At 39.8% G+C, this 15815-nt stretch overlaps 1 protein-coding gene across 12 annotated transcripts in view; it reads right to left on the minus strand.

Moving 5' to 3' along the window:
* Positions 1–1353: 1353 nt before the first annotated feature.
* gpat2 (glycerol-3-phosphate acyltransferase 2, mitochondrial) overlaps positions 1354–15815 on the minus strand; it is a 168480-nt gene continuing 154018 nt past the window's right edge. For all 12 annotated transcript variants that reach the window (XM_040050513.1, XM_040050517.1, XM_040050508.1 and 9 more), the window contains 5 exons: positions 13423–13548; positions 6190–6310; positions 4766–4834; positions 4322–4377; positions 1354–1880 (listed from right to left, as the gene is read on the minus strand). In XM_040050513.1, the coding sequence (XP_039906447.1) occupies positions 1764–1880; positions 4322–4377; positions 4766–4834; positions 6190–6310; positions 13423–13548 (489 nt within the window). In that variant the 3' untranslated portion in view covers positions 1354–1763. The remainder of the gene's footprint in view (positions 1881–4321; positions 4378–4765; positions 4835–6189; positions 6311–13422; positions 13549–15815) is intronic.

Below are 15815 nucleotides of genomic sequence, written 5' to 3' on the forward strand. Positions count from 1 at the left end.
TTGTACTTGTTTACAATTTGCAGCAGTGTGACATGTTGACATCCTCAAACTGGCAGCTACGTTTCGACCACTGTATCCCTTATAATTTGTAAACTGCTCCAGTTTAAGATTAGTTAGCTTTTTGTTGAACATATATGGTGCAAAGTGGAGTGCTTTGCAGCTCAGTGTCTCGCTAACCTCAAAATACCCTACAAAAAAAACCTCAGCTTCAGGCAATCTTCACGAGTCACAGAGGAGATTTTCACCTCATCCAAGAATGTTACGTGATTAGTTTGGTTTGTCTGTTTGCCAAGAGGATTACTAAACAAGTTATGAAAAGATCTGCATGAAAGTGTTTTACTGAAGGCGGGGATTGGCCCAAGATAAACCTTTGGAGTTAATCTGGATCCACGAGTTTCTGGAAGGACCCTTTAAAGGAAATTTTGGAGACACTGTTTGAAGTTCTTGAGAAAACAAACTAACCCAGATCCATCTATTATTCTGGATCCACAGCCTCGCTTCATGCGCAGTGCAGAGGGAATCTTCAGCACTCTAGTTTTTTTTTTTTATTGTGAAGACTAAAGGAACACCTCGAATATGAAATCAGACTTACATATTCACAGAAATTAATGGAAAAAATGCTAAATTAGTTCACCCCCACTGGCAACTGTATAATAATTATAATAACTCAGAAAAAAAGTATTTTGCATCTTCTGAATTGCGACTTTAAAATGCCACAGCCAATCAATCCCTATCCTGTTTTTTGTTTGTTTTTAAAGGTGTTCATGATTTTCTTTTTTCCACGTGAGAGCAGCTCACATGGAAAACAGTCCTCAAAACTCACATTTCTTATTATGCAAATCCTCTGTTTTAAGTCTCGGTAGCTGCTCTTAAACAGATACTCAAACGCAAACCTTCTAATTTAATTTCTGTTCCGAGTGGGCCACGGCTACAGGCCAGTTCCACAACTATTTAGGGCTCAGTATCCTCAGCTCAACACTGGAGGGCAGTAGATTCTCACGGCCGATGGCAGCTCAACCACTGCGGCTGTGGTCTGTGCTCGCTGAAGGAGTAAAAACAGCTGCACTGGCATGTGACTGTACAAACAGTCAGCTGTGAACGCCAAAATACAGAGGCCTCCAAGTCCCCATTAAAGCAAGCCATCGATTTGTCTCTGCATCTTGATGTCAAAAGGTCTACGTGAGACATACAGACTCTCCAGAGGTCTGACTCAGCACCGAATGATCTACGTCCAGGAGGAGAGCAGCTCAGAACCATGGCTGTGTGCAAGAAACTAACTACTAACTAATAAACTACTTTAAAGGGCTGTAGTTGCTTTAGTTTGTACACAGTGAACTTTTTGCGCTTTTGTTCAAGTCATGATGACACAGGAACTTTTATTTGAGTATAAAGAACCAAACAAACATTTTCTCATGGAACAGACAGAACTTGATGCATCCTTCGTTACAACATAAACATGCGTGGATGCGCAAACTGTACCAACGAGCGTCATCCTACAGCGAGTCCTCACAACTGATTACAGGGACTTAATAATCCTCCTCTCCTGCGGCTTTATGCAAATGCTATTACTAAAGATAAACTTAAAATCAATGTCTCATCACTGAAAAATCAAAATGCAATTAACCTAAAGACACCAGCGTCCTGGCTCAGCATGCATCTGTTTTAACTGAACACGGGCTCCCTTGATACAGAGGATGAGGTCAGACTCTGCAAGAAAACAAAGCCGCGTTGAAGCCTTGAGTCATGCTGCTCAGTTAAATGTATTAATTGTAGAGGTACTGAGAGATGAAGCGGTGCAGTTTCTGCCTGTTTTCTGACAACTGGAACAAAGGACTAACAGCCAGGAAGACGCCTCCCTTCTGCCACTCCTCCAAGAGGACCTGAATTGAAAATAACGAGCAGAAACACAGATACGTTAGTAGCATCGCAACCACAGTGCTTATTATTTAGTAACCTTTATTTGAACAAAGTGAGTGTGCAGCTTTTTTCTTATCTTCATCAAAGCGCTTCCTGCACAAGGCTGAATAAAAAACAGTGAGGTAATAAGACGGATAAAAACAAAAAGCTCCCAAAGCAACAACGCTTCAAAAATGAAAGAGAAAAACAAAGCTACAGATTTCACATAAACAACATCACCTAATTCACTTAGCAAGGTCTGAAATAATGAGGCCAAATGAAAGAGGCAAACTTAAGATTGTGTTGTCCTTCCTTTTTCTTTTAAAGTTTCCTAAAAACTAGAAGCACATTTCCTGTTTGCTTCAACTTGGAGATCTTAGAATTCCCCCTCCCTTACCATCGGAGGCTTAAGATGAAGAAAAGGTCCATTTCTGACTGATAACCTCAATAATAAACTTAATAATTGCCTCTTGAGATGTTTGCAGATAAATGGGTCAATGATGCTCTATTTTTAAAAAGACCGCGATTCCCAACCCGCAGACTGAAAGAGAAGACTGATGGGAGCAGACACTTTGCCTGCCGAGTTGAAAGGCTGGTGAAGTGGTAGAGTAGGGATAAAAATGTTGCTTCTTTGCTCTTTCTTCTGAAAATCATACCTCCTACAACAAAAGGTAAAAGTAAGTAACATTCATTTATACGGTGCTTTTTACTCCTTTACATGAATAAAACCAACACTAAACAAAAGCTACACAATGAATCATTCTGGAAAATCCTGCGTTTCTGTTCAGATTTCGGAGTTTAAGTTGGTGCCCTTCTTTCTCTTCAATATTCCCTGCTGCTGTTTGCAGAATCACAGCAGATGGAGATAAGAGAGGCTCATATTCTTCTGCAAGACAAACCATTTGCTGCGTTCCAACTTTCATTTTATGAAAAGAAAGAAAAAAAAAAAAAAACATCCGCAGACTTGAAAGCTGCAGCGGCATGATAATCTATCACAATATACATGAGGCCTTTATCCAGTCTCATCAAAGTTTCTGTTTAATCCAGAGTTCACTGTGCCCTGGTGGAGTGCTTTCATATCAGGTCATCTCACACCCAACGGGAAGAAAGAGAAATGTGCCACAGAGGATTCCTCAAAAAAACAAGTTTTGTTTCTTCATACACTCCAGCAAAATATGCAGCATAATATCCTTCAGTGAGATCAAAACAATGCTTCATTGTTAAAATAAGTCCTATTCCGCGTATAACTCCTGCACTCCACAACATGTGGCTCTTTCAAGGTTACGTTCTTATTACTGAAAGGAGTCTAGTAGTTTTAAATTCTTCCGGGTAGAAAAACCTATAATCACAAATCACTTTTTATAAGGGGGTCATATATTCAGCGTGTAAAGCCTCAAGGAACTGCAGCTGTGAAATGAATGCAGTAAAAATTACAATATTTGAAGTTTCGAGATGGAAGGATTAGAGTGATGCATCATTGATCCCAACCAACCAACATTTAGAGGAGCCTTTTCCACATAGAAGCTGAACTGCAGCACATCTACAGAGATCGAAAGATGTTTTAATCTTTAGTCCAAACTTAGAATGGGAGAAAATGTAAAAACAGAAATAGACTGTGATAACAGCATTACAGGTTCGTTTAAAAACAGTGAGGTTATAATGAGACACTATTATTGATTGTTCTATCGATCATTTTACTTCCAACTGTGAATTAGAGAGTTTATTAGAGCCTTATAAATATGGGACTGTAAACACTGATCTCATGTGTAAATGCTGCTTTAAAACTTCTCAGTGCAACCCTACCAAATTTGATGAAACATCAACGGAGCTCAACACAAATCATTTTGCTTATACAGTGAACTACTAGCTGGCCTCATGCTTGGCAACCTTTGAAAAATGGCACCGGCACAGGAACCTCTGGGGCGGGAAAGGTTAAAGACCTGAATGTCAAATGTAAACCACTTTGTCACAGCTAAGAGACCTCAACCTGTCTGCGCTACTTTTTTCCATTTCCTAATTTTAAATAACTCATGTCTTTGGCTCAGTGAATTCTCTTTATGAACTGACATTTCTGCCTCCTACATGATTGGATTTGGTTGCTTCCAGCCAGGCAGAGAGTCCTCCTATTGCATCAAACATCAGGTTTCTGTTCACAGCTACTGAAAAATGCCACCAGTTTGATTGATCAATAGTGATTTGGAGATTTGGGCTGGATTCCAGGATTCACATTAGAAGTCAACTTTTTGAGAGTTGGATTGCACGTCAACTTTGAGTCCTGAGTGGAGCTATAATTCCTGGCAGACAGGCAGATTTGGAAACACACACACACACACACACACACACACACACACACACACACACACACACACACACACACACACACACACACACACACACACACACACACACACAGGCTGTCACTCACCCCCAGGTCTATTAGTGTTCTGACTGCAGTGTGCGCCGCCTCCTCTGAGCAGCTCTCTGTGAGATACAGCAAAAAGACGCACATGAAACAAAAGAACAGACAGATATCCAATATAGAAAAAGCAGGTTGGGATAGGAGAACAAAGCCATACCAGTGGGACTGTAATTTTTTTTCAGAGTGTAACATTGAAGGGTCATTTGGGTATTTTCTGGTTATCTTTTATGGTGGTTTTTTTTTTAAACAAGGAGAATAGCATGTGATGGGAGTGAAAGGAGCTGTTTTTCTTCTCTGGTCTACGTACCTTTGTTACAACACACACTGAATCAGTTTTTTTAAAAAAAGGCAAGGTGACAAGCTTTTAAAGTTTTGACACAAAAATGGAAGATCTTTGTGAGTTTTTTTTTTTCGTTTTTTTTTTCCAGAGGGATGTCAGGTTGAACTCACCATAGTGCTGTTTCTTCTTATTTGCTGTGTCACAAAGATGTGAGTGTATTTGAGCCACGAACTCAGCTTCTGCAGCAGGAAAGACATGAAAATGGAGGCAATTATTCAAGCGAAACAAAGTGAGAACAATCTGCTAAGATAAAACCATCTTATTATAAAAGCTACAAGATAAAAGCTCTTTGATTCGTCCTGTAAAAGCAAAAACCATATCTGATTTTAATTTTTCTTGTATCCCCTTCAGGGTCCTCTCCTTGGTCACCTCTGCACTGGATGTCCCACTTCTCTGAGGATTGGTGCATTATCTCCATTATGCCAAAGAGGTGACACTTTAATTTGAATTTGAGTTTGTGGGAAAGGAAGATGTCACTAGAAGCTAAATCTGGCGAATGGGGGCGGGGAGTATAAGTGGCTATAGTGTTGTGTGGCCAAAAGCACACCCTGCAGCTCGGGTCATTGGTGCTTAATGCTCAGTCTCAGATGTTACAGGGTGATATAGTAGAACTCTGCACTCACGATATGAACATGGGGGATAAATTAATAAGGTACATCACTGTTAACGTGGAAAAAAAAAAAAAAACAATGTGCGTGCTTCACATTCTGTTTTTGACCTGATGGTCTTTCTTGGGCCTGGAAAAATCCAACTCCTCCAATAAAGACTGCTGTTTGGTCTTTGGGTTGTGGCTGGAGACCCAGCTCTGATCACTGGTGATTATCTTCAACACAGAAGGGAGTTCAATTTATTGCAAAAGTTGATATTTGTGCTCTGGTTTTAGGTCTCTGGAACATTTTTAAATGTACATGGGAAAATGGTCAGAATGGCATTTCTAGTTGAAGCAGTGAGTGCTTCACCGTGAGAAAACACTGCAGTGCAGAGGTTCCCACATATTAAAACAGCACTTTGTTTTCATTGATTAATTTTTGCTCTTTTGGGAGTCCACTTGATGTGGATTCGACAGCCAAAAGGTTTTGTTTAGGCAACACGGCATTTCTACACCACTAATCAAGAGAAATGAAAAACTGTTGAGATAAATGACCATTTAAAATAAAAAATACTTAATGCATAATTAGTTTGAAATGCTTTGATTGCATATTAACAATTAAGAGTTTTTATAATTTTAGTGACTATTTGTAGCTGACCTGCAGTACCTTCATGGCCACTAGGGGGCTGCAGACCACACCTTGGAAATTGCTGTTGCAGGTGAGTTTAAATCAGTATAGTTTTGGTTTTCAAAACATGAAAAATGTCACCAGCATTCACTGCATGCATCGATACTAGAGTAGGCCTGACTGAAAAGTCACTCTAATACCAGATCACGAGATTGCCAAATTACTCGTAACCACAAAAGGAATTTATGAACTATCTAATGTTTACCACCCCACATTGGATACAGGTGACCAGCTTCCCTTAAACAGTGTCCACATACCAGCCAGAGGCATCTCAAAGAGATCCAGCCCCATAGTGGTCCAGCATAGCGCCCTGAGATGTCCAGCTAGCATTCTGCAGAGGAAGAACAGCATCTCTGGACAGTGACTTGGCTGTCGTATCTAGAAGAAGTTGACACAGACCACGAAGGACACATAAGAGTAAATCAGAATGAGGCAGTGAAGAACTGAAAGATTATTTTCTACTACAATACCACATACTTAAACTCACTGTCAGGAGGACGATGCACAGCTCTGGGATGTGATATTACTCAAAATAAACTGTTGACTTGCTGAGGCTTGAATATTTGAAGGCAACATATTTTTATGAGAGTGCTGCTGATGTACTGTTTGTAGAAGAAAATCGCAGTGGATAATAAATACATCCAAGACTATTAACGGTACGACAGAAGGAGCCCAATTACTTCTGCCAAGTAAGCCGTGTGATTGGTTTGGTTTGTTGGTCCGTTTTTAGCAGGATTACTCAAAAAGTTCTGGACAGATCTGCATGAAAACTTCACAAAAGTGGGGCTTGGCCCAACTTAGAAATGATTAACTTTTGGAGTCGATACCAATATGGATCTGAATTCAAGGATTTTTTGGAAGGATTCGCTGCTATTGCGAGACGGGAGTAAATTGGACATTTTGTGTCACATTCTAACAAATGCACAATTTTAATATCACAGTTAAATCTGAGAAATCTCTTAATGTCTTTACGAAGATACAAAAAAAATAATCCAGATACACAACTCGTGAATGGTGCAGAGGTAATATTAAGTCTTGACAGAGGTATGCAGCCTCAAGTGGCCTTTTTTAAGTGCATTACATTTAAGCGAAAGACCAGCAAAGAAAACAAACACTAATGAAAGAGTAAAGCCTTCTCAATGACTTCAAACAGACTAATCTGCAGTGCCTACCAAAAGTTTAGAAGTACTCTGCTTCCTGGTCAAATAGGTGTTAGAAATAAATGATTGCCCCACTAATCATAAACCAGATGGGATGCTGTGTCACTGCAGGATGTTGTATAGATCTCTTCAATTGTGGATAAATCTGCAACAGTATTACCAACAATCTCCATGCTTCACGGCAGGAACGACATCCTTTCACCTTCTCGGAGTCGCAGTGGGCTGAACCAAAAATCTAAACTCCAAAACTTCGACTAAGATCAAAGCCCAGAAAGCCATTCTTTGTGTTTCTTTGTAGGGATGGATATTGATAACAGTTTGATTGATACAAATCCCTTAATCCCTCCTGATCTGTGTACAAAGGAGAACAAAAAATTAAGACTATACAGATTTTTCCCCCCAGCTTTAGAATCACACAGGTGAAAGTTGAGCTTTCACCTGTGTAAAAGCTCAACTCCTGTGAATTTGACATCATGGTTTTGCAACTACCAGAGGAAAAAATGGATTGGACAATGTAAAGACCAGTCTTGATTCCCATCCCTTTTTCCTGGCCTAAGCAGTTCTTTTCTTCTTATCGGTTTCCCTCAGGGGAGGTTTCTTTGCAACAATTCGACCATGAAGGCCTGATTCACAGCCTCCCTTGAACAGTCGATATTGAGATGTGTCTGCCGTTTGAACTCTGGGAAGCACTGATGTGGGCTCTAATCTGAGCTGCCGTTAATTGTTCATCTCTGAGTCTCTAAGAAGTTATCCTCTGCGGCAAAGGGAAGTCTCGGCCTTCCTCTCCTGAAGCAGACAACACGATAGCCATTTTTATTTGATAGATTTTACGACTACACTTTCTAAACTGACTGACCTTGGTGTCTGAAAGTAAAGATAGTGTCTTTTCTGTTTACTTAGTGGAGTGGTCCTTGCCATAACATGAATTACTGCAGTAGCTCAAGGTCACTTCCGGCATATGAACACTATTGCAGTCCAGAATAACTGAATCTGAAGTTGGTTATAATTTTATTAACAGTGTTTAAAACTGTTAAACCAAACTTTTAGAAAACTAAGATTCAGCAAGTCAGATTCCTGAACAGCAGACTAAGAAAAGCATTTCTTTAAGGACTTGGATTTAACCACAGCAGTCGTGATGAAATATGACAGCTGCCCAAAAAACTGGAAGCAAACTGTTCTCTAAAATATCCATAAAAGCTTTAAAATTTGATCTTTCATTGCCTGACATTAAGGTCCTTGGCTGTGTACTCAAACTTTGGATAAACTGTGTAATTACTCTATAAAATGCTCTTTATTGTCTCAGAAACTGGAAATAAATTTTGCTATAAAGACTGCGTTAATGAGTACATCAGATAATGAGAGGGGCCATGAAGCTGGTGGTTCATTAAACTACTTTATAAAGTGTGTGGGGACATTATAATCATGTGGAGTTCAGCTGCTCCTGTAAAATGTTCCATTTTCTTTGGACATTACACAACTGCACCGAACAGCTTGTAGCTCATATTTGGTTGATTCTGCTCTCCTCATCTAAACTTTAGGTTTTGTGGAAAGAGAATGGAGGTTTCTGCCACAACTTTCAAAGTGCACGGAGAAGAACAAGGGTCCTAAGAGGTCTAAGATAATTCAGGGTGACACCCTGATGAAGGCCACAGACCAAAATGTCTGATCAAGTAATAAAATTGTTCCTTATACCTTAAATGTTGCTGGGGCTTACATTAGTATATCAAAGTCTGAGCCAATCCTCATTTCTTTATATTTTGCTAGGAATATGTTAAGGTGCAGTGATTTATTGAAACGTGGAAACGAACACGAAAATACAGTATGTAAGGCATAGTTTATGCCTTGAAAGTCAATATTTGATATCTTTATTCTTCAACACAGTCTGAACTCTTGGACAAGCTTCCTCGTCTTTTCTTAAGAACTTTTCAGGATTAGTTCTCCAGACTTCTTGAAGGAGATTCAAAGCTTTTCTTTGGACACTGGCTGCATTTTGGTCCGTTCTCCGTCAAGATGATCTCACACTGCTTTAATAATGTTGAGGTCTGGGGTCTGGGGAGACAACTCCATGACTGATAGTGTTCCACTGTGGGGGGGGGGGTTCTTATCAGTTATGCTTTTACTGCACTGGAAGTGTTTTTATGATCAACATTATGCTGAAAAATGATGCTGTTTCCAGTCAGATGCTTTCTGATGGTACCTGGTATGAATTTTGACAAGATCCCCAATACCACTTGCTGAAATAGAGCCTTAAACTATGACAGACCACCGTGTTTTACAGATGGCTGTAGACATTTTGAACAAAAATGTCAAATGTGGATTCATCACTCCATCAAGAACTATTGTCACAGATTTTTAGTCAAGTTCTTGTATAATTTGGCACAACTCAGCCTCTTCTCCTGGTTTGCCTTCCCTAAGAATGGCTTCTTGACAGCAACCCTACCACCATTTCAGAGGAGTGGATGGATGAGTCGGAGGGCTGGATGCATTTCTCAGGTTCTGTGTCAGGTCGATTTTTTCTCTCTAAAGGAGATGACTTTCAGATACTGTTCATATGTTGTTGATAATTTTTAGGTCTTTTTTTTCTTCTGTCCTCTACCTATCCAGTTAAGGACACACTGCACCCAAGATACACCAAGTTTTCAGCTAACAACTCTGTTTATGCCTTTCAAACTGTGTAGATCCATAGATTCGACAAAAAAAAAAAAAAAGAACAAATGTTTCGGAGACAGGCTGCTAGAAATAAAGCACCTAAAATAAAATTGTTTCTTCACTAAGATGTCTGTTATTTTTAGAAACAACTCTTTGTTCATCCCTTGTGTTTGGTGCCTAATTACCGAAGTATTGATTCACAGATCAGTGTTAAGTGGGTGAAGAAACAATAAAAAACCCATCCCTCTGGGTGGAAAAAGCAGGTAATGTCCAAACAAAAACTGAAAGACCTTCAGAACCTTTAACATTATTTCTCAAGACCACTTTAAAACATTACAAGAAAGCCTGGCTTCTTTAGATACCCAAAATATAAAGAAATGGGGCTTTTTGCACAGCACCTTATATCTGCATACAATCCTTTTTTTCTAAAATAATGCATTAATTAAGCTTTTATAACAACTTTTTATATTTTTGCTAATGAGCTGGTGCCACTTAGTCAACTGGGCTAATTCAATTAGCGTTTAAACAATCATTACAAAAAAGGTGAAGCACTTAAATACACAGAAAAAGTTGGAGACAAAAATGACAGGATGAAAACGGAGCCGTCAGAGTAACGATCACGAGTTGAGTTGTACGAGCAGTAAAAGCACATCACAACAAAAAGGTCAGCACTGCAGCTGTTGTATAAACAAGTCCAGAGAGACTGCTTAGCAAAGACATTACACAAAGAATGAATGTTTGCAAAGTGCAACAAAAAATGCATTTTCAGCACAATATTTACACAGATAATACAAGGAGCTTTAAATTACAGAAATAAAATTGGATCCAAAAGGAAAATGGAAGAATCCAATAACACTAAAATGTCGATCATATTGATTTATTTATATTGCATTTTACTGTTTGTTTCACATAACTGAGAGGCAGCATGAATAAATAACCTAATACGCACAAACAAAAAATATATACATACATTTGGGAAAACAAAACAGCAAAGTTTTCTTGCTTTTTCTTGCCTGGTTGCTTTGCAAAACAAAAGTGAATCTACCTAGGCAAACTGAGGTTAGGGAATACTTTTTGCTGTCTGGTATGTAGGTGTATGCAGGCTTGCTTCAGCACCTGAACTGAGGATAGCAGTGCAGAGGCGGCAGGATAAGAAAAATGAGCGTACTGGATGGAGAGAGTTAAAAGATGGAGTTTGAAAGAGTGGAGCTTTGTAAACTGTAGTGCGGCACTTCCTTGGTGGACAAAGCTGAAATGAGAAGAAGTTATGCCAGCGTGGGTGGCACTATGCAGTCAACCAGCGAGCTACATGTGGCAAAGCCAGTCATAAGAATGCTCTTTCTGTTGTGTGGTGATGCTAGTAAAATCTTTAAATTATAAAAAAAATCAGGGCCTGTATTTCCAGAGTTAGGCATATGAATAGTAGAGAATTGCGAAGCACAAAAGAAGAGTAGTCTCCACACTGAAGAGTGCAATTTCCAATATTCAGAGGTGTCGCTTGGCAATCATTCATATGAAAAGCAGGTCATATACAGAAAGACGGCTCTACCTACTATTATGACATCATGTGACATGTAGCTCAGAAGGTAAAGGGTCATCTTGCTGGTTGGTGGTCTGCGTTTGATCTCAGATACTTCCTGCCCACATGTTAAAGTCTACTTGCTTAAGACCCCAATTACCCTCCCTGCCCCTAGTGGTTATGGTTAGGTAGTATCTTCGTGGCACCTTACTGCCACTAGTTTCTGTGTGCATACTTGTATGGCTCAGGTTGTGGGTATATAAATCTGCACAATCAGTCTTGCTCTGACCACCTGACTCCTGTTTGGGAAGAAAAAAGGTTCTAATTTGAGTTTTTCTGTGAAAACTTAGTTTAAGGTAAAATTAGGTTCAGAAAAGTGGCAGTTTTAGTCTGTAAGTTTGTAGGAAATGATTGTGAGGTAATGGAAACACAAGTGTGTGTGTAAATGGGCATGTGGGAGGCAAATTGTAAGGCACTTTGATAAAAGCCCTATATAACGGCAGTCCATTTATCAGTCCATATCATAAAATGATCTAATAGGAACATAAAAATGCCCTGAAGCTAAAATGTAACACCATTAGATGTTTTTTTCCCCGAGCTTGAAGTATATGTGCCAGCTCTTTTTCATTTGAAAGTGTAGGTGTAGATTTCCACTATTTACTGGAGAATTACAAAGTACAGTTTTGTTTGCCTGTATGACTTTTCTCATGTGATGCTTGAAATAAATCCCAGGAAGCACACACAAAGCACCACTGAGCTCACAATACTCCTTTCACAGAACCTGGGATACACAACCTTTAACAAATATGAACAAATTAACATTACCAACTAAAGTACAACTAAATACTATTAGGAGGAAGGAGGCAAGGAGGTGGAGGGTGATGTGTTTTTGGAAGCAATGAAGCAATGATGATGCAGAGCTCAGTGGCAGACTTGAAAAGCACCAAATCTATATATGGCTTGCCTTTTGTAAACAGACAGGTGGTGGGCACATATAACTGAATGTCCTACATATTATAACCAACACATCTATAAAGACTTAATACACTGAAGTCTTTGAAAATGCTCTCTATTGCAAAACATAATGTAAAGTGCTGGTATCACCTTTTTTTTCTTTTTAAACTGCTCATAGTGTCGACTATTCACAGTGTTAGCAAATGTTCATTGTTCCGAGATTTAAACAAGAAAAGCCATTTTAAGATGCCAGCACCCACGGCCATTATGGTTCTTTAATGTGCGATAAGCAAATATGCAGTTTCTTACCTTTTCCATCATCTGGCAAAACAAAATGCTTCCAAGCATGTGGATGCTAAAACTTTGAATAACAATATCCTCATCTTTACTGGATTCTATGATGCTGAAGCTTGCATTTAAAACGCTTCATTGGTTAATGCTACTGCTATCTCCATAGCTGCCAGCAGAGCTGTTAAATAGTATGCCTGCTCACATCAGTGTGATAAAACTGCTGCTCTTTCTCTATGCAGATTTACATTTGCACAGTCACGACTCCCAAGACCATCACCTCAAAGTTTCTCTGCAGTGAATACGAATAACATGCCTGCACCTTTGACAGCTGGTGAATTGGACACCTTGGAAGTCGGATATCACGTCCAACAGTCACGACAGTTGGACTTCTTTTAAATCTAAGACCTTACTGCTAATTGGCATTCAGGATGTGGGCTCTATCCATGCGGGTGCTTTTATAATGGAGATTCAGTTGCTTTAAAGTTGTATTTCATGTGGTTGTTCTGGTATTTTCTGTGCATGTCCTGTAGGCAGTTTGGGCCAGCGCACAGCCAGTCCCACAACGGTGCCTTTTGAGAACAAACTACCATAATAAACATATCGGAGAGCTGAATGTTAAGTAGTGCTACTTAGAGAACGATGAGTTAATATCCGTGGGAAGAAAATCACGGCCAACCAGATCTTAAGGCTTCATAACAGATGTGGGCCTTAAATTTCAACTGTCACTTCAGTGTCTATGAAGCCTACTCACTTCAGACGTTGAAATGAGTCATTTCAACTTTTTTATGTAACTTTTCAGTCTATCCAGTCTTTTTATTTCTCTCAGTGGAAAGATGTGGAACCAGCTCTATACTGCACACAACAGAAGAGAGATGAAGGAGCTACAGAGGCTCAGGAAAGCCAGTGGTCTTCTGTACCTTATAGGAGCAAAGGTCCGGCTCCTCGCAGTCAGAATCGCTGTGATAAGGGTCGTCAGAAGTGGTCCAGTTCAGAGGACCCTCCTGTTTCTTCCAGAAATCACAGATGGGAACATCCCTGGGAACCTCCAGAGGATAGTGGGCAGAACAGACAGAAGCAAGCTCTGGTTAATATAATATGCAAAATATAATTGAGACCACGGGATAAATGGATGACATTGTGTCTTTAACTCTTTCCCCCATAAAGACGTCATTTGACGACCGCCCTGCACCCTTAACCACGAGTTTTGATATCTCAGTATCTATAAATAAAGATGTGGTTTGACCACCACTGGAGTAGTTTTTTCCAAGGGAACCTTTATAGACAGAGCCTTCTGGTGAAAACCCAGACACTTCTTTTCCTGCAAGCAGACCTGAAATGCGTTCAGAAAAAGGCTTCAAGAGTTACTCCTAGTGGGCTTTAAAGGGGTAAAGAGTTAAATGAACCTGATTTCTACTGAAGTCTAAAAGCAATGCAATATAACGCTCTCTACAGGGAGTGCAGAATTATTAGGCAAGTTGTATTTTTGAGGAATAATTTTATTATTGAACAACAACCATGTTCTCAATGAACCCAAAAAACTCATTAATATCAAAGCTGAATGTTCTTGGAAGTAGTTTTTAGTTTGTTTTTAGTTTTAGCTATTTTAGGGGGATATCTGTGTGTGCAGGTGACTATTACTGTGCATAATTATTAGGCAACTTAACAAAAAACAAATATATACCCATTTCAATTATTTATTTTTACCAGTGAAACCAATATAACATCTCCACATTCACAAATATACATTTCTGACATTCAAAAACAAAACAAAAACAAATCAGCGACCAATATAGCCACCTTTCTTTGCAAGGACACTCAAAAGCCTGCCATCCATGGATTCTGTCAGTGTTTTGATCTGTTCACCATCAACATTGCGTGCAGCAGCAACCACAGCCTCCCAGACACTGTTCAGAGAGGTGTACTGTTTTCCCTCCTTGTAAATCTCACATTTGATGATGGACCACAGGTTCTCAATGGGGTTCAGATCAGGTGAACAAGGAGGCCATGTCATTAGTTTTTCTTCTTTTATACCCTTTCTTGCCAGCCACGCTGTGGAGTACTTGGACGCGTGTGATGGAGCATTGTCCTGCATGAAAATCATGTTTTTCTTGAAGGATGCAGACTTCTTCCTGTACCACTGCTTGAAGAAGGTGTCTTCCAGAAACTGGCAGTAGGACTGGGAGTTGAGCTTGACTCCATCCTCAACCCGAAAAGGCCCCACAAGCTCATCTTTGATGATACCAGCCCAAACCAGTACTCCACCTCCACCTTGCTGGCGTCTGAGTCGGACTGGAGCTCTCTGCCCTTTACCAATCCAGCCACGGGCCCATCCATCTGGCCCATCAAGACTCACTCTCATTTCATCAGTCCATAAAACCTTAGAAAAACCAGTCTTGAGATATTTCTTGGCCCAGTCTTGACGTTTCAGCTTGTGTGTCTTGTTCAGTGGTGGTCGTCTTTCAGCCTTTCTTACCTTGGCCATGTCTCTGAGTATTGCACACCTTGTGTTTTTGGGCACTCCAGTGATGTTGCAGCTCTGAAATATGGCCAAACTGGTGGCAAGTGGCATCTTGGCAGCTGCACGCTTGACTTTTCTCAGTTCATGGGCAGTTATTTTGCGCCTTGGTTTTTCCACGCGCTTCTTGCGACCCTGTTGACTGTTTTGAATGAAACGCTTGATTGTTCGATGATCACACTTCAGAAGCTTTGCAATTTTGAGACTGCTGCATCCCTCTGCAAGATATCTCACTATTTTTGACTTTTCTGAGCCTGTCAAGTCCTTCTTTTGACCCATTTTGCCAAAGGAAAGGACGTTGCCTAATAATTATGCACACCTGATATAGGGTGTTGATGTCATTAGACCACACCCCTTCTCATTACAGAGATGCACATCACCTAATTTTGTCTTTCGAGCCTATACAGCTTGGAGTAGGACAACATGCATGAAGAGGATGATGTGGACAAAATACTCATTTGCCTAATAATTCTGCACTCCCTGTAGTACAAAACCATCCTCTGGTGAACTGTGGCCTCATTAGCGGTACTGGACTGCATTAGATTGTGGAGGTGTATGATATAAGTCTCCAATGAGTACAGAGTAACTTAAATAGTTATAAAACCAAATTCAAACAAAGAAAACATTAAAGAGTTGAAGGTAACATTAAAATTGCATCTTTGGGTAAAACACACACCAGATCTATTACATATTTAATTCATTAAACTACCTTTAGGACAAGATTTCAGTGCAGTTTTGTTTGTTAAATTATGCAGTTTTATAAGGCCCAACTTTTAAAACTATTAAAATTTTTCT

The sequence above is a fragment of the Simochromis diagramma genome, unplaced genomic scaffold, assembly GCF_900408965.1.
Source record: "Simochromis diagramma unplaced genomic scaffold, fSimDia1.1 OVJJ01000131.1, whole genome shotgun sequence".
In the NCBI taxonomy this organism is placed as follows: Eukaryota; Metazoa; Chordata; class Actinopteri; order Cichliformes; family Cichlidae; genus Simochromis; species Simochromis diagramma.